At 40.1% G+C, this 19,075-nt stretch overlaps 1 protein-coding gene across 1 annotated transcript in view; it reads left to right on the top strand.

Annotated features, from left to right (window-relative positions):
• Window positions 1-19,075, top strand: part of LOC126281597 (protein PTOV1 homolog) — a 227,361-nt gene that overhangs the window by 33,084 nt on the left and 175,202 nt on the right. Inside the window, exons 3-4 of the mRNA XM_049980694.1 lie at window positions 13,817-13,979; window positions 17,696-17,887. Of these exons, the coding sequence (XP_049836651.1) occupies window positions 13,817-13,979; window positions 17,696-17,887 (355 nt within the window). The remainder of the gene's footprint in view (window positions 1-13,816; window positions 13,980-17,695; window positions 17,888-19,075) is intronic.

The raw sequence follows: 19,075 nt of genomic DNA, 5'->3' as shown, positions 1-19,075 counted from the left end.
TGGGTAAAATCCTTGGACTGCCATTGGATAGTAAGAGAAGTTTTTCCACGTTAATGCCAAAGAAAGGGGTTATTAGCTAAAACTCCTGTGGGTGCCATTGATGGGCCAACATCATTGGTTAGAAAGGGATTTTTTTTCTACACTTGTTCTGCAGGAGAGTGATTGGTTAAAATTTCTCATGCTGCTATTGGTGCGTCCATACCATTGGCTAGAAGCAACGTGGCCAGAGCTTCCTTGATGGTGGTGAACTACGAAGTTACAAGCTTGTCTATTGAAGTTACATGCATTCTTACAAATTTTCATTACTTTTCAGACTTTCTTCTATAAATGTTGGTTTCCTTAGCCAGTACATGTACATTATTGAAATCGATGTCAAAGCCACTGTTCTCATGATGTTCCGCTATGGCCGATTTCATACTTTGTTTCAGCCACATGTGATGTTTATGTTCTTTAATAAGTTCTCTAACAGTTCTTCCTGTTTCACCTGTATACAATTTGCCACAGCTTTATATCAATTCGTAGATGCTTGCTGTGGGTGGAGCACTAAGTGCAGGGTAGGGGGAAAATGAGATAGTAGACCATTAAACTGAAACTTCATGAGTATGTTCACAAGTATGACAGTGTCATTAGAACATGTTACTTCCCCTTTCCCTACCCCTCCTCCTCCTCCTCCTCCTCCTCCTCCTCCTCCTCCTCCTCCTCCTCCTCCTCTTCCTCCTCCTCCTAGTAATATGCTCCAATAACACTCTAAATGTGCGGCAGAAACTAGTGGTTTCCCCAAAGAAAAATTTACTATCTTGTGATACAGCTAATTTTACACAACATATGGATAAAAAGTTAAAAGAAAATGAGGTGACAGTTCGCCTGCTTTATTTTCTCATTAATTGTCCTCAGTGTCGACGTATTGCTTTGCTACACTGGTTGAAAAGTGGGCTGTGGAAGTAGAACACTGACTATTTTAAATGATGTAGCTGACGGGTGCACATTTGCGTTTCACAGTTGTTTTTCTTTCACTGTTAACAACCCCCCCCCCCCCAATATTACATGGTTATGTGTGGCCAGTGCTCTATTGTTTAACTTTCAATAACCTCATTAATAGACTGAGGCAAACACCCACATACTGCTACAATAGTTTACTGTTGAACATGTATGAGCAGTAAAAGTGTAACCACTTAGTTCACTGTTCTTGTAGAATAATAAGGTATGTATGGAACAGACACTGTCATTGTTTTAACACATGGCCTATTGGTGCAACACTTATTTCACAGTTAAGTGGATGCATTGTTGTTGTTCTAACCAATATGGGTTCCTTGTCTGACTCTCTCATGACCAAAAATTGTGCCCTTATACATCCTCACAATAATAGGTACCAACACTACACATTGTTTGAAGTTAAATTTACAAAAATTACAATTAAATCTTAACTCATTAAATTAAATGAATACATCGAAAAAAATTCCATTTCACAGTTTCTTCTACTGCAAGGTTTATGCTGAATTATTTGTTTAAATTATGGAATTAACATACACAGTTATGCAAACAATACTTTGGACACAACTGGAAATTACTTTGGAATTAATTAAAGGCTGGCTTCGCTAACATGCTTTCGAATAGAGCCAGATAAATACTTTTAAGAATACTATTAGTTATTTTGTCTAAAACTGACATGGTGAGACCGTGGCTGTATACAATTAATGTAGGTTGATTCTTACAAAGAAGAAAACAGCAACCAGCCACTATTAATACTGCTATTTATTTAAGTGAATAGCGCCATAATCGGTTTCGAACTGAAAAGTTCATCTTCAGACGGCTGTTCACAATATTTATAAGACGCACTTTACATAATTATCAGTTTTTGATATTTATGCTTCCACTGCAGTGAAATATTCTTAGTGTGTTGGTGCCCTACGGTAGAAAACAGTGTTATAAGCGTCCTATGTGAACATACTAACCTCCAAACGATGAAATACAGAGTAAACAAATATGTGAGGTTAAGTGGTTACAGTACTTAGATCGAAAATTCTGCGAATTTTTTTTTGCGAAGTTGCAGGATTGCATTTTTCAAATATTGTATAATATATGCGGCACTTATTTGATTTGCAAATGACCATAGTGTGCAAAGCAACACACACACACACACACACACACACACACACACACACACACACACACACACACACACACACACACCAAAAAGTATTTGCCACATGTGTTGACACAGAGTGGTGTGTGTGTGTGTGTGTGTGTGTGTGTGTGTGTGTGTGTGTGTGTGTTTTGCTTTTCACAATATGGCCTTTTGTTAACTCTAGGAACAGCCCTTCATATAGATTAAATTACAAACTGCTAGACCTTCTGAATACCCATTATACTTTTGAAACCAACTACTCCATTAGGAACACGTATGAGCTCATTGACAAAATTAAGGATATGCACATTCCACCAACAGCCAGATTTGCATCGCTCGACTTTGTAAATCTCTATACAAACATCCCTATACAGGACACCATAAATATAATCAAGAACAATCTCCTTAAACATAAGAAACTGAGCATGGCAGAAATCTATGAGCTCATTGAGTTACTCACATTGGTCCTGTCATACAATTACTTCAGTTTTAATAACAAAATTTACAAACAGAATGATGGCTGGCAATGGGTAGCAGCCTAGCTGGGAAGTTAGCAGACATTTACATTAACCACTTAGAGCACACATTTTTCAAAACTAACAGTCACATCAACAGCAAAATCATCTACTATAAAAGATATGTAGATGATACAGTTATTCTTTTTGATGGCACTAATGAAGAAATTGACACATTAGCAACCAAGCTGAGTAGCATGCACAATAACATCAAATTCACTGTTGAACATGAATCCAATAACAGCATCAATTTCTTAGATTTAAAAATTTCGAGCAAAAACCAGAAACATCACTTTGAAATTTACAGAAAGCAAACAGCCACAGATGTGTGCATCAACAGCTCATCTTGCCATCCACACCAACATAAGATGGCATACTTCAGGTCCATGCTTAGTCGCCTTCATAAAATTCCATTGGAACCAGCGGAACAACATGAAGAAACCAATATCATCAAAGCCATAGCTCTAAACAATGGATATAACCCTCACATGATTGATAAATTATCACAAAAAATCCAAAAAACAGCAGAAATCAAAACCTCACATCAGACACCTATGCAGTCAGCACAAAATTCTGTAGAAAGCAGCAGTAAATATGTCTCACTTCCTTTTCTAGGGAGCATATCCCATAAAATAAGTAATCTTTTCAGAAACACAAACATAAATGTAAGTTTCCACACAAACCATAAACTTCAGCAGCTAACCATTCATAACATAAAGAATAACAACCCCCCATACAAAAGATCAGGTATATATAAACTCAGATGCCAAAATTGCCCCTCCTTCTATATTGGACAGACTGGTAGAAACTCTGAGATTCGATTCAAAGAACATTTAGATGCCATACGCTTGAACAATCCTTCAAAAACTGCATTTGCAATGCACACAACCATCAATAAACATGAAGTAAAAAACATTAAAGACCACATCCAAATACTGCATCATGCTGAGAAAGGTCGCCTCATGAATCTGCTTGAAGAGACAGAAATATATACACACAAAAGCAAATCACCACATCATATTCTCAATGAACAGACAGAGCTAGCCAATGCAACCTTCCTAAAAAATTTCACTCACCTACTGTCCAGTTTAAAACATAAATAAAAACTGCTCCTTTCAACAACACGCAATCAATATTCCACCAAAGTATTACATCACAATACAGCTGCCTGTCCATCACACATTACTGCAACTTTAGAACTGATTGAAAAAAAAAAAGTGATATGCCGTACTACATTAATATAATTTCTACTGTCACATTATTCATGTACCTCATGTATATGTTGTTGTTGCCTGTTTATGGCATAGTATTTATACTATACCATGTAAGTAACATTCATATGAACTTGCCACCACATTTTTCCAATTTAATTGTAATTAACGCTCACAGAATATGGTATGCTTACAATGTAACATTTATTCTTTGTAATATAAATACCTGTACTGTTACATTGATTCTTTAAAAAAAATAACCCATGTGTCCACTGTCAAATTTAGGCAATGTTTATATTGTAATAGAAGCTCCTTGTGTTTCAATTTTCATTATGATATGTCTGTTCTTTAATAACATACTGTGAAATCAAACAATCTGTATATTGGAATATCTCTGATAGAGAATATCTCTGGCACTGTTGTTTGTAAACCTTCAATCTTTGTGTTAACACATGTGGCAAATACTTTTTTTTGTGTGTGTGTGTGTGTGTGTGTGTGTGTGTGTGTGTGTGTGTGTGTGTGTGTGTTGCTTTGCACAATATGGTCATTTGCAAATCAAATAAGTGCTGCATGTATTATACAATATTTGAAAAATGCAATCCTGCAACTTCGCAAAAAAAAAAAAATTCGCAGAATTTTCGATGTAAGTACTGTAACCACTTAACCTCACATATTTGTTTACTCTGTATTTCATCGTTTGGAGGTTCCTATGTTCACATAGGACGCTTATAACACTGTTTTCTACTGTAGGGCACCAACACACCAAGAATATTTTGCTGCAGTGGAAGCATAAATATCAAAAACTGATTATTATGTAAAGTGCGTCTTATAAATATTGTGAACAGCCGTCTGAAGATGAACTTTTCAGTTCGAAACCGGTTACGGCGCTATTCACTTAAATAAATAGCAGTATTAATAGTGGCTGGTTGCTGTTTTCTTCTTTGTAAGAATCAACCTACATTAATACTATTAGTTGTTTCTCCAAATGTTTATAATTAATTCATACTTTATATTTGTTTATAAGTCAATAATAGAATTTAAGTTACAAAACAATACTGATTTTGCCCTGTATTGAGATACTAATTAGGAATGGTCAAAATAAATTAGAAACTCAATTGCATACATAAAACTAAGCACAAAAGTAGATCTGTTGTTATATTCTTTAAAACTGAGAGCCAACCTTTCTCTTTTATGAAAATGCAGGCTATACTCACACATGTTAATGGTAATTAGTTAAAAGTGAAAAAATGTATTTAAGGAGGCATATGGAAAATCAAGAGGGGAAGTAAAAATATCCCAGCTTGTTTTGTGACAGCATCAATTTAAAAAAAAAAAAAAAAAAAGAAAGAAAGAAATTACGTTATAGTGATACGATCCAACATGTTGTTGTACGAGTCCTTAGTACTTTCTGAGAGAGAGAGAGAGAGAGAGAGAGAGAGAGAGAGAGAGAGAGAGAGAGATAAATCATCATGACTTGTTGACTATTCTCAATGAAGATAGCTGTATTTCATTATTTAAAATGTTTGTGAAACACACATTACTCTCATGCAATATGGGATTTTTGCTCCATGTGATCAAGAGACTGGTAAATGTGTGCATAGAGAGAGTCATGGTCAGCAAAAGAAACATGATGTGCATGGTGTGTCTAGCTCCAACATACTACCCATCATTCTAGCCCTAGCTTAACCCCAAAAGATAAAAACATACATAAACTATAGCAACCACAAGTGTCATAAAAAATTGCATGTAGACTTACTGCAAAACACAGATATGGCCTTTACCAATTTTGATAACTATGACAGGACACACTGCTACTTCCGTGTTGCTTTCTTTTGCCGAGCTTGTTGACCACGGTATGTAGCTAATTTTCCTATTTCAACTGCTTTCTTTTACCTCGGCCATCCTTTCATGCTAGTTCCTGGACAGGGCCTCTCCTCATGTCGCCGTACTCATACTTCACCATTGAAAAACTCATACTCCTGTCTTCCTGTTGTACTCATCAAGGTCTGTTAAGATGAACTTAAATACAGAGCAGAGTTCTCTTGTGTTCTGTTGGCATCACGCTAATGTACAATGGAATCAGCTTGCCATTGCTTTATGGCTCTCAAGATGTTGATTCCATTTCAAGATCTTGTAAAAAATGAGGACTGTTCAAAAGAAAAGGTATAAAACAATATTGTGGTTATAATTGCAGTCTGTATTCAAAAGTAATCACCAGAGGCCTGAGTGCAGCTATCCTGCTGTTTCATGAACTGGAGAATTCCCTGTTCTTAGAATTCCTGTGACTCTGACAGGAGCCAATCGTCCATTGTGTTCTTCAGTTCGATGCCTGAGCCGTAGTGCTTCCCTTTCATATGATTTTTTAGCAGATGCATGTGGAAGTCATGGTGACATATCCAGACTGTGGGGCAGCTGCTCAAGCTGCCCTCATTTGAACTTGGCCATTACACTTTGTGTGACCTTGAAGATGTGGGCATGCCCATGCCATTTGGTTGTGATGGACTTGAATAGGCTATGGAGTATCTCACAGTATATTACAGTGTTAATGGCTTTTCCATGCTTGAGAAATTCGATGAGTATCATACCTCAGACATCAGATGTGTCGGTGATCATTACCTGCCTTCTGAAGGCACAGTTTGAATTTTTTAGGGGGAGGTGACGACACTACATTTATGTCCCTAGATGTTTCACTGTGTTATCTCAAAGCAGGATATGCATATTTCATTTCTTCTTTTCTCTCTGTATCGAATTTCCTGTCTTTCTTAACTGTTCACCTTTCTTACGTGTCAGCTTCTGCTTGTTTCCCATCTGCATTATATTTTTCTAGGATACATTTGTCCCGCATGGAATATCCTTCATGATTTTGAAATTTGAAAAATTAATGTGGCACAGTTGACTCTGTTTTGCAAGAGGAAATAGAAACTATTGGTTAGAGGGTGTTGGGATATTGGGTTAGCCCTGTCTCTGTTTAAAAGAAGTGAAATCAAAATCTGCTTCACAGTGAGTTACTGCTATCACAAATTTGACGTGAGTGAATCACACTGTATGCAAAATATCTTCACATGAAATGAAAAATATCCACACTCTATGTAAATTTCACATTAAATGGCCTTGAAGACAGGTACATATGCAAGAAATAAATTATAAATAACTCATAGTTTCCAAAATGAGATTTCCGCTCTGCAGTGGAGTGTGCAGCTGCAGATTAAAGCACAAGCTACAGAATGGAACAAAAGTGGTTGTTTCAACTTATTCCATCCCAGAATGTCTCTCACTGTGCCATCCTAACTGCAGGATGTAAAAGGAAATCAGTAGTAAGGTGCTGGATAAGGGTCACCATGAAAGTTTTAGCTATTTGGTTTTGTGTGGGCAATGACATTACGGGCCCGTGTTGTGCTCCAATGTTGCTATAAAATGTTGTTGCTTATTATGACTGAACACTGCAGGGGCACTAGCCAAACAGTGATGAAACAACACAGAGCAAACTTATAATCCTAGCGGAAATTGACACAGCTCTCCCCTGTAAATAAACAGACATATTATCCAACAAGATGAGTGCAGTGCTCATTATCTTCACTGAATAATAACAGAATGATCATCCAGTTTGCATACTGTGTGCTGTGGTAATACTGTCACAGTGAGAACAACAAGCTTAGGAGTGCAGTAGGTTATTTTTATTGTTGGTTGGTCACCTAACCATTGAAAAGTTATAGGACAATTTAAAGGATGTTGTAACTTAAATCAAGTATGAGTACAACAGATTCTTATTTGCTGTAATTATCAGACATGCTTACATGAGCACTTAATGGAGAGTAAGGTTTTCTACAAATGTGGAATGAGTTAACATAAAAATGGCACTAACACTGTGTGGAAGTAACAAATTATATGGAAGGCTGTGTGGAGAAAACACAGCACATTATCCTTATCTGGGCGGCTCATGTATTCAACATTAATGAGACAAAATCCCAAATACTAATCAAGTGAGCAGCTCAAGTTCCTTGCCAGAAAATGTAAGTAGTGAGCTGTGCTGAGTATGGATCACACTACAGCAGATTTTGAAAGTTAAATTTCCCAAAAATCAGCAAAGCGTACAGCCGTCAGCAACAGGCTGTGGCTGGAAGATGAGTTACACGGTGGCCAGAACATGAATACCAGGAAACTTAATTCTCCTCTCTCAGCTCTCTAACTTTCAAAAAACTCTACATGGATGGGACAACTCAGTGCTGTTGCCAATGTGATGGATGAGAATATCACTCATTTCATGAAAATGCAGGGGAATGCAGCAGAAAATTCCCACTCTTGTCATACAGAATGCATATTAACAAACACAAGGTTGTACAGACCTAGAGTAGTGTCACCACAATTGACTGGCCTCTTTTTGCCAAGCGTAATATTGGGGCTACTCATTTCGATTGGGAGACAAAAATTTTGAAGCAACAATTACTATCTTTCTCGCTGTGCCCATGTGGCACTGATGTTCTTGTGCAGAGAAGGCAAAAATGTCGTACTTGGTTATTCTCTGGGGATGGAAGTGGCAGCATGGCACCCACTGTCCTCAGCTAGACCGGGCACCAGCTAAGTTGATAAAATCACAAAACAAGCTGCTGCCACACTTCCACAAAACTGCTCTTCTTCCTGGGGAAGCTCACCTCTTGTAATGAGATTAACTGACTCTGTTCTACCAACAATAGGACCCTGAGACCACACTGAGAAACCATCTTTCGAGTTCAAAAATGAGAAGTCATCCTCCAAAGTCCACATGTCCAGTACTCTCAATAAAACTATGATGACATTGTGGCAGAAAATTAAACAATATTACTTAGCAATATTTGACTGTAATGTCACACTGGTTGAAATTCATTGATGATATCTTGATGATCTGAACATTGTACCAAGGTGCCCGATTCTCAATCCTCCACAACCTCAACAGCTTTTCTCCCATCTGCTTCACCTGTTCCTCAGCTCAATATGCCATCTTCTTGGATGTTGACCTCCACCTCTTTCTCTTCCATCCTAACCTCTCCCTGGGTTAAGTCCACTAAATACTATTACCACCTGTATTTTGGCATCTGCCACCCATTCCACACCAAAAAGTCACTCCCATACTGCCTAACTATCCGTTGACAGAGTATCTGATGAGAAGTCTTTTGCTGAAGGAGGGCCTTCACAAACAGACTGTACCCCCTAAAATCTAAGCCAAAATCAGATTTCACCGTATCTTCACACACACTTAACCCTCTCACCACCCCCAAGAATCAGCCACAAAGGAGCATCTTTCTCATCATCCAGTGTTGTCCTGGACCTGAACAACTGAATCGTATTCTTCTCCAGGGCTTTGATTATCTTTCATCATGTGTGGTAATGAGGGACATTTTACCTAAGCTCCTTCCCATCCCTCCTTAAGTGGCATTCATCACCCACCTGACCTATACAACTCTCTGGTCCATCCCACCACACTCCTATTGCCACTACCAACCCCTTACCACAGGGGACACATCCCTGTGGAAGACACAAGTGCAAGACCTATTAATCCACCCACCCAGCACATCCTACTCGTGTCCTTATTGTGTGCCATCAGAGGCAGCCGTATGATATACCAGCTCTGCTGAGATCACTGCAAAGCGTTTTATGTGAGGATGACCACTGACACACTGTACAGTAGAATGAATGGCCACTACCAAACTGTGGCCAAGAACAAAGTTGACCACCCAGTGGCAAAACATGCTACTAAGGGGAACACGCTCAAGTTTAGTGGCTGTTTCACAATCTGGGCCATCTTGATCTTTCCCTCCAGCTTTAGCTTTTCTAAACCACACAAATGGAACTTATCCTTACTACACGTCCTTTGCTCCTGTAACACTCATTGTCTCAATCTCTGCTAACCCACTCTTCCCACATACTTTATACAACAGTTTCCACTTCCTCCATCCTGTCACCCACTCCCAACCCACACCTCCGCATCACCTTCATCATTCTCTGCGCCCCACTGGTTCCTGACCCTTGAAAGCTACTAAGTTTTCCTTCTGTCAACAGCTCAAGGCTTTGCTATTCAGTGGCTAGCCTCCTTCCATCCTCAATGATTGACATTCTGTCAGTAATTTCCAGAATGATGTCATCAGTACTATTTGTTCTGTTTTTTCTTTGCTTGTATCTTTGTGTTGGAGCATAAATGACTGTTTTACCAAACTGGTTGTATCTTAAGTTTATTGAGCAAGAATTTATGTAGAATACACACTTAGGTCATAAAAGTGAGTAAACTAAGAATCATACATTGAAGTCTCAACTTACCGTTGTCTTATTTAGAAAATTTGAAATGATACATTAAAACGTTAATGCAGGATATCAAGGAACTTCATATATTTCAAACTTCAAATATGTGATATTTGTTTTATTTCTATTGTATTATGAATAGCTGTGATGATCAACTGGTTTGAAGTGAACTTCGTTCTTGGCTGGAGACTAACGATGGACATTTTCATGTGCAAAATTTTCCTTGCTCACCCCCCAGACCTGTTGCTCAACTTTTTGACCAAGTGGGTTCAAGTACATCTTTCGGCATTTCGCCTTCCAGGGGCATCTTACCACACCGCAGTGATCTCCTGCAAGTTCCACGCGGTAATTTATTGTCTAACCCCATGGGGCATGTTTTCAACATGCAGGGAGAACTCGCACTTCTGTCACACGAGTTACTAACCACCACCCCTGCCGTCAACACCCCCCAACACTCTCAGGGGGCTCCGGTTCCGACTGCTCAGATGCTCACCTCTCCCACAGCTCCACCTGTGTCTGCCACACTGGCCTTCCATGTTATTTCCAAGGTGGGCAAATTCAAATCCGTACCTGTAACCTATGGGCCATTGTATGGGACCCCTACACGTATCGCACAATCGTTCGTTCACACAGTACCAACCATGCCAGCCATGTCATGTTTTCGCGACACGTCAAGGACAATGCAACCCGCCATTGCTACGGACGTTCTTGCCAGTAACACACCCACGCCTATTGTGCCAGCCTGCTGTAAGGCCTCTCCTGCCGCGGACCAGCCAGTTTTTCAAGGCACACCGGAGTCCCATTTGTCCCCTCCCCCAGGTTGTGTGCCGAAGCTGCCACCCTTGTACAAAGACAACCCTGCATCATGGTTTGTGCTTGTTGAGCATCTTTTTGAGTAGCATCACGTGTCCGACGACAGCTTTAAATTCCTGTGTCTCTTCACACACCTCCATGATCACTCGGACTTAATTTGCGATCTACTCCTCTCACCGCCACCACCTCCTTCGAAGTATGAGTTTGTGAAGAAAACGATCATGGAATGCCTTGCCTGCTCACCACAAGAATTAATCATCAAGACCTTGTACGAGGAACACCTGGGGGACTGAACTCCATCACAACTCTGGTGCCGCCTTCGGTTACTTCTGAGTGAGCATACCATGCTGGATGTCACTCGTGGGCGGTGTTGTCTGCCAAATTGCGTATAGACCTACAGATCCACCTGCTACCGCACTCCTCAGTCAATCGGCTCTCATCTCTGCATTGCAGACCAACTATATTCATTGCTATGACAACACCAATCAGCTCACCACTCACCGCTAGTTGGCACAACTGCTCCTGCTTACCGGCCATCTGCTAGCAGAGGCAGGGCTCGCTCCACCTCCGCGCCTCCTACATTGCCTGGCAGTGTCCGCTCGCTCTCTCCACCGTCTGAGCTCTCCAGCATCGCCCACGCACCATACGTTCTGGTCACCACCACCACTGCATCTGGCTCATCATACTGCTGGTACCACAAGATTTTTGGCGATAATGCCAAAAAATGCTGATTACCTTGCCAACCCCCCCCCCCCCCCCCCCCTCCCCCCGGATTTCATAAGTCGCATGTCGCTTGCGCACCCACTTCAAACACGCACGCCTGCACCCACCTATCAGCCACTCCCCGCCAGACCCTTACGTGCCAACTGCTCTCAACACTTTCTCCCATGTAATGCTGAGAGATGATTCGGTCTGACAACCTCTGCAACCACTTTATCTTGTCCCCTTTAAAGTCCTCTGGCAGGGTGATACAACTTTCGACATCATCGTCAAAGACAGTCCACACACTGTTTTGTTACACCAACTCAAACCAGCATTCGTAGACCCTGGTGACCCTCTGCTGGCTCAGTCTAATCCTCCTAACTACTCTCCCTCCAGTGTCCCTGGAGTCTGACTATGTTTCTCCTCAGGCCACCACGCCGTTTTGTTCACCCGATGCCTCCCCGTCACCTTTCGCGGGTTTCTCAGATGCAACGCCCTCCACCTCGTGTGCGGGTTTCACTGCTACCTTATCGACTACAGAGACACCCTCTCCCATAGTCACTTTGCTCTGCAACGTACCCCCACACCGCGTGGACGACATTTCAATTGTCCCTCTCGGCGACAGAGTTCTCATTCTACTCACAGACACCGCTGCCCCAACACCCAACGGCCAGTTAAACATCAGTGTTGTGCGTAGCCTCACCCTCCCTTGTGATTGTGACCCGACAACAGTTCGTGCCTTCATCTTGCCGGACAGCTCGATTAGCATCTGGGCTTGCCACATTAGCATCTGGGCTTGCCACATCTACACCCCGCCATCCACCGTTCAGCCCGCCTGCTCTTGGGTTGGCCTCCGCATTGTCTGTCCTCGCTGGCTCAACAACTTTGAACTGGACCTGCCTCCCATCGCTTCGCCTCCATACCCTGTCCCGGTCGGTGTGTAGGTCCTGGTCGTGTGTCTACCAGCTCGTATGACCACCAACAATAGTGTCGATGCCCACATGGTCTCCCGCAAGTCTCAATGCAGCACTTCATACTGGAGGGAGGAGGGGGGGGGGGGGGAGGGGGGTCTGTGTGGCATCGATAAGTCGTATTGACCATAGACACTCATCCGAGCTGTCTGTTAATTCAGTCTCTTCGTATACCTTGTACTGTGTGCATGTGTATGATAATTATCAAAATATATGTATGTGTGGATATTAGTGGGGACAGTTTATTCTGTATACCGCTATTTGTATCCTGTTCCCAAAGAAGTAACAAAATTACAAAAGTAAGCTGAAAGATCAGATCAGCTGCGAACTAGCATTGAATACTCCAAACTCTTGTAACTGAAGTACACCCTTGGGAGATGGGATGGATGGGCTGGGGTGGGAGGGGGTGGGGGAGAGGGAGATGGTTTAGAGGGAACGGTGTTGCATCAGCAAGAGTAGACTATATCATCTAATGATCATGTTGTCTTTTAAAGTGATGTAAGGCTCTTAGGTTAGAGTGTGTGTCACTTACATCGTCTTGTGGTGCAGTGACATCTTTAAATATGATATAAATAACACTTTTTGAAACACTAAACCATTTATACAAATTTGATGGACTGGGAACCTGAGGCCATTACATTACTGTGACATTGTGAAGGAAAGCATACGTCATTCTTGACACTGGTGTTTGCTGATACTGATAAACTGTTCCTTTTGTGTCATATAATCCAAAATGAATGTTCACACTGTTTTAAAATATTCAACATAAGGCATGCAAAAAATTTTACATCATTAGCAAGGGGCTTTTGATGATTGGCATGAGAAGTTTATATATAGAAGAACAATGTAGTTATGTTATTGATAACTCATGTCTTAGGAGAAAGAAACAAGTGTAGTCTGATGCATAATGAAGTCTTAATATCGTCAATAGTGATGACATAGTAAAAACTGTGCTGTAGAATTCTGTTGTCAGGCTATGAAAATTTGTTGCTTATGTGGATAAGAAATATTTTTTGGTAATCAATAGATGCAAGACAACAACAAGAGCATACATCATTTGACCACATATCACGTAATAAACATTATTTTCTTTTGAGTGCATATTGGAACACCTTGAGATCGTAGTGGCTGTGATACATTCCTCTTTCTGGTTATGTATAACTTCATGTTTGTTACTTGATTCTAAAAGCAAATACATTTTTTTCACAGGAATGCCGACACATGGCCTCAGAAACTAGTCATGCAGTTGGTGCCGAAACAACTGATGGCAGTTATTGATGGATTTGTCCTGTACAATTCAAATCCTCTGCACTTCCATCCACAGAATTGCAAAGCCCTTGAATCTGTGATCAAAATTATGCGTTATGGTTTTGTAAGTTATTAGTTCTTATTGTGTACTTTATCATGGACAAACGTTTAATTTTTGCTAGTAATAATTTTTGTAAAAAGAATTTTGAACTAGCTGCTTTGCATTTAGTGGAGGAGCATTTTATTTGCCCATAACATGTAGAATTATCATTAAAAAATAAATAAGCTGTGTTATGAGCACAAGTAACTACAGAAAGAGCTCTCATACTTCATAGTACAAACATGTTATGATTTAGATATGCCTTGCTTTATAAACCAGCCCAGGAGTTGCTGAGCCCATGTTACAGATTTTCCAGAATTCTTGAATTGGTTTTTATTGTTACGTCACATCCATAAAAGTGATACTAGTCCCCTTTTTGTGAAAATGTAGCCCACTGATAAGAGCACATCTTGACCAAGCAGCACAGAAAAACTGAATGCTACAATTAAATATGGTGCTGGAAAGAATAATAATAATAAAAAAAAAAACACACACGCGCCTCTAGCTTTTTGAAGGATTTTTCCAAAAGCCAGCTAGTGATTGTCATCAGATAACTATGTCAAAATCTACGCAAGAGACAAATTAGAAAAGCTTTTTTATAAATATTACAAAGCTACTGTAACATCAGGAATGAAAGTACATATTGAGTACAGGTACTTACAATATGCTTCGGAAAGCTCATACAACTGAGAACTAGAAGAAAAATGTACTACCTCCTGTGCAGTTGCCTTTAGGCATATTGGGAAAATATGTTATTTTGAGATGTTGCATGCCAGACTGAAGGCAGGAGACTCGAGGACTGTATTATTTCATCTTGGCACCATATAGCATTGAAACAAACAAGGACACAGCTTTTAAAATATGCAAAATGTTGTGAATATCCCTTATACATTACATCTGTTTTTTACAATAAAAGTCATATCATCAATGATAAAATAAAAAATAGATTATGAGCCAAAACCTGTTATAGGACATATCTAAAGATTATACAACAGACTAGGCACAATGTCCAAATATTCTACTGAGAGAGAGAGAGAGAGAGAGAGAGAGAGAGAGAGAGAGAGAGAGAGAGAGCAATGTAAAGGCCATCATTGTAAAAGAGCACTTTACAATTTTTAATTACTGTTTTCTGAACAAAGTAAACAAACTGCATGCTGTTGAGACCACAGGTGGGTCATGTCAAAATACAAAACATGATTACAAAAAATAAACCTTTCCAACCACATCAGGGTAGACTGTGGATCAATAGAAATAGGAGGGGAGGGGGGGCTGGGGGAGGGGGGGCACTAAATGCAGGGTAGGGGGAAGATGAGGTAGTAGGCCATTAAACTGAAACTTCATGAGTATGTTCCCAAGTATAACAGCGTCATTAGAACATGCTACTTCCCCCTTCCCTACCCCTCTGCCCGCCCCCCCTCCCACCCTCCTCCTCCCAGTAATATGCTTCAATGATGCTGTTATACTTGTGAACATACAACATACTCATGAGGTTTCAGCTTAATGGCCTACCTTAAAAGAGAATAACGTACTGAAAAAAGTAGCAAGATGATTTCTGTTACAGTGTAATTTTAAATAAAATGTCATAATATTTGTTATATAAAATTTAGTGAAAATGTACCACTGGAGTAACATTGTCACAAATTGCCCCCCCCCCCCCCCCCCACCCGCTCCCCAACTTACTCTGTTCCCCTCCATCCCTTCCTGCTGCTACCCTTGCTTTCAGATCCTTTGCTCTGCCCTGCACCCTCACCCAACCATCCCTTGCCTGTTTTCCTACCCCTGCCACCCCCCCCCCCCCCACTAACATCTATCTCATCGTTCCCTGCCCTGCCCTGCCCTGCCCTGCCCTTAGTGCCTCCCTCCACAGCCTCCTCCTATTCTTATATACCCCTAGCCCAGCCTAATATGGTTGGAAAAGTTTATTATTTTGTGATAAGATTTCGTTTTTTGACATGACCCATAGGTAGCCTCAATTGGTTGAAGTCTGTTTGCTTTGTTTGGAAAACAGTAATTAAAATTTGCAATGTCTTCCTTTATAATGATGGCCTTCACATTTCTCTCTCTCTCTCTCTCTCTCTCTCTCTCTCTCTCTTTGCTCTCTTAATGGAATATTTGGACATTGTGCCTAGTGTGCTGTACAGCCTTTGTCTATGTATGATATTACAGTGTCTGTGTTAATCCAAATTATGCTGTAAAATTTGTTTTGATGTGTGTTCATGTCTGAAGGAACAGGCACTGCAGCAACTCAACTACAAATGTTGAAGAATACATGAAATACACTCGTAGTTGCGAATGTGGACTACCATCAGCTGTAAAATGGAATGACAATGAAAATCAGTGTCGTACCGGGACTGGAACCTGGGTTTCCGTATTTTGGCAAGTAGTTGCCTTACATCTTGACTATCTGTGCATAACTCATGGTCAGACCCAAACTTCCATATGTCATCAACCATCTGTCTACAACACAGGTACTGTAATATCGTATTTATCTGCCAACACCTGGCACGCAATTTTCAAGTAAACTGTCTTTCTCATTTTGGAAATATACATAATGGATGCATGAGTATAGGTTGTAGATGCATGGTTGATGACATATGGAAGTTTGGGTGTGGCTGTGAGCCTTGCTCATATAGCCAAGTGGTAAGGCGACTGCTCGCGAAAAGCAGGAAACTCAGGTTTGAGTCCCAGGTCTGCGCAAATTTTCTTTCTCGTCATTCTGTTAAACAGCTGATGGGGTAGTCCATATTCACAACTGCGAATCCATTTCATGTACTTTGTATATGCCCCATGACAGGTTTTGGCTCATAATGTATTGTGTGTTTTATTTTTCATTAACAACATGACATTTATTGTAAAAACAGATGTAATGTGGTAAGGGATATCCACAATGTATTGTATATTATAAAAGCTGTATGCTTGTTTGTTTTGATGTTTGAGATCAATGCCATCTGGTGTCAGGTTGAAATAATCTGGACTTCGTGTCTGCTCCCTTCAATCTGGCATGTGTCTCAAAATAACATCTTTTGCAAATACCTAACAACAGTTGCACATGGGATCATAAGTTTTTCTGGTATTGCTCACTTGTACTTGTACTGAGCATGTTGTAAATATTTGCACTCAATACGTAGTTTCATTCCTGATGTTACCTTGTAACCTTGTCACCTTGTAATATTTATATAAAAGCTTTTCTAATTTAACTTTTGTGTAAATTTTGCCACAGTTATCTGATGATGATCATTTGAAATGCATCATAAATAAAATATTTAGTGATCAAGACATTTCCATGGAATTACTACCTACATGTACTTTTTATAGGTCTTTGTTGTTTTCTTCCATGGTTTTGTCTTGTTGCTTTCTGTTATTTTTAATATCTTTTCATCCCATGTTGTACTTTCATTCAATAATTCTTCAGTTTTTAAACCATCTGAATCCTTCACTACTGCTTAAAGTTTTACTTCATATTTAAGATAATTAGTAGCATGTTATGAACCTCAGTTGGTATAATTGATGAAAATATTTCAAAATAGAGTGTCATTGCATGTTTCAGTTTTACGTTTTTTTTATATTATGCTGATGCTGATCATTCTCATGTTCTGCCACATGGAAGACTGAGAAATGTTATTTACAAAATCTTTCTTGATGTGTTAAAAACTGTGCATAATTTGTTCCCTTAAAAATGCAACAATCAGTAACTTATGAATATACATTACTCACTGTGTCATAAACTTCATGTATTTCAGGCGGGCTGTGTTCATTTCAAGAGCATATCGCCAGAGGCAGAAAGTGACTTGAAATATGTTGTTCTTTTGTACATATCAAACCAGAATGAATTCGTGGGATTTATCCCTAAGAATCAGAAAATGTTATTAGACAATCTCAGTCGTGCCCTAAATCAAAAAATGCCAAGCCTGATATTGAGAAGTCAGTCCCAGGTATGTTTCTGTTTTATCATGTATTGATAAGTGTGTAATAAAAGAAAAGAGGGAAAAATGAAATTGTATTTTATGACTATTTTTAATGCCTACTAGAATCTGACTTTAGCAGCGGTATAGATTGTAGGAACATATACACACATACAGGTTGATATGTGCACATGCCCCCCCACGAACCATGGACTTTACCGTTGGAGGGGAGGCTTGTGTGCCTCAACAATACAGACAGCCATACCGTAGGTGCAACCACAATGGAGGGGTATCTGTTGAGACACCAGACAAACATGTGGTTCCTGGAGAGGGGCAGCAGCCTTTTCAGTAGGTGCAGGGGCAACAGTCTGGATGATTGACTGATCTGGCCCTGTAACACTAACCAAAATGGCCTTGCTGTTGTGGTACTGCGAATGGCTGAAAGCAAGGGGAAACTACAGCCGTAATTTTTCCTGAAGACATGCAGCTTTACTGTATGATTAAATGATGATGGCGTCCTCTTGGGTAAAATATTCCGGAGGTAAAATAGTCCCCCATTCGGATCTTCCGGCGGGGACTAATCAAGAGGATGTCGTTATCAGGAGAAAGAATACTGGCGTTCTACGGATCGGATCGGGGAATGTCAGATCCCTTAATCGGGCAGGTAGGTTAAAAAATTTAAAAAGGGGAAATGGATAGGTTAAAGTTGGATGTAGTGGGAATTAGTGAAGTTCGGTGGCAGGAGGAACAAGACTTCTGGTCAGGTGAGTACAGGGTTATAAATACAAAATCAAATAGGGGTAATGCAGGAGTAGGTTTAATAATGGATACAGTAGTACAAGTTTATATGCCAACTAGCTCTGCAGATGATGAAGAAATTGATGAAATAAAAGAAATTATTCAGGTAGTTAATGGAGACGAAAATTTAATAGTCATGGGTGACTGGAATTCGACAGTAGGAAAAGGAAGAGAAGGAAACGTAGTAGGTGAATATGGATTGGGGCTATGAAATGAAAGAGGAAGCCGCCTGGTAGAATTTTGCACAGAGCCTAACTTAATCATAGCTAACACCTGTTTCAAGAATCATGAAAGAAGGTTGTATACATGGAAGAACCCTGGAGATACTAAAAGGTTTCAGATAGATTATATAATGGTGAGACAGAGATTTAGGAACCAGATTTTAAATTGTAAGATATTTCCAGGGGCAGACGTGGACTC

Source organism: Schistocerca gregaria, chromosome 7 (genome assembly GCF_023897955.1).
Source record: "Schistocerca gregaria isolate iqSchGreg1 chromosome 7, iqSchGreg1.2, whole genome shotgun sequence".
Lineage (NCBI taxonomy): Eukaryota > Metazoa > Arthropoda > Insecta > Orthoptera > Acrididae > Schistocerca > Schistocerca gregaria.
Note: the sequence above shows the minus strand (reverse complement) of the source record. Positions and strands in the feature narration are given on the sequence as shown.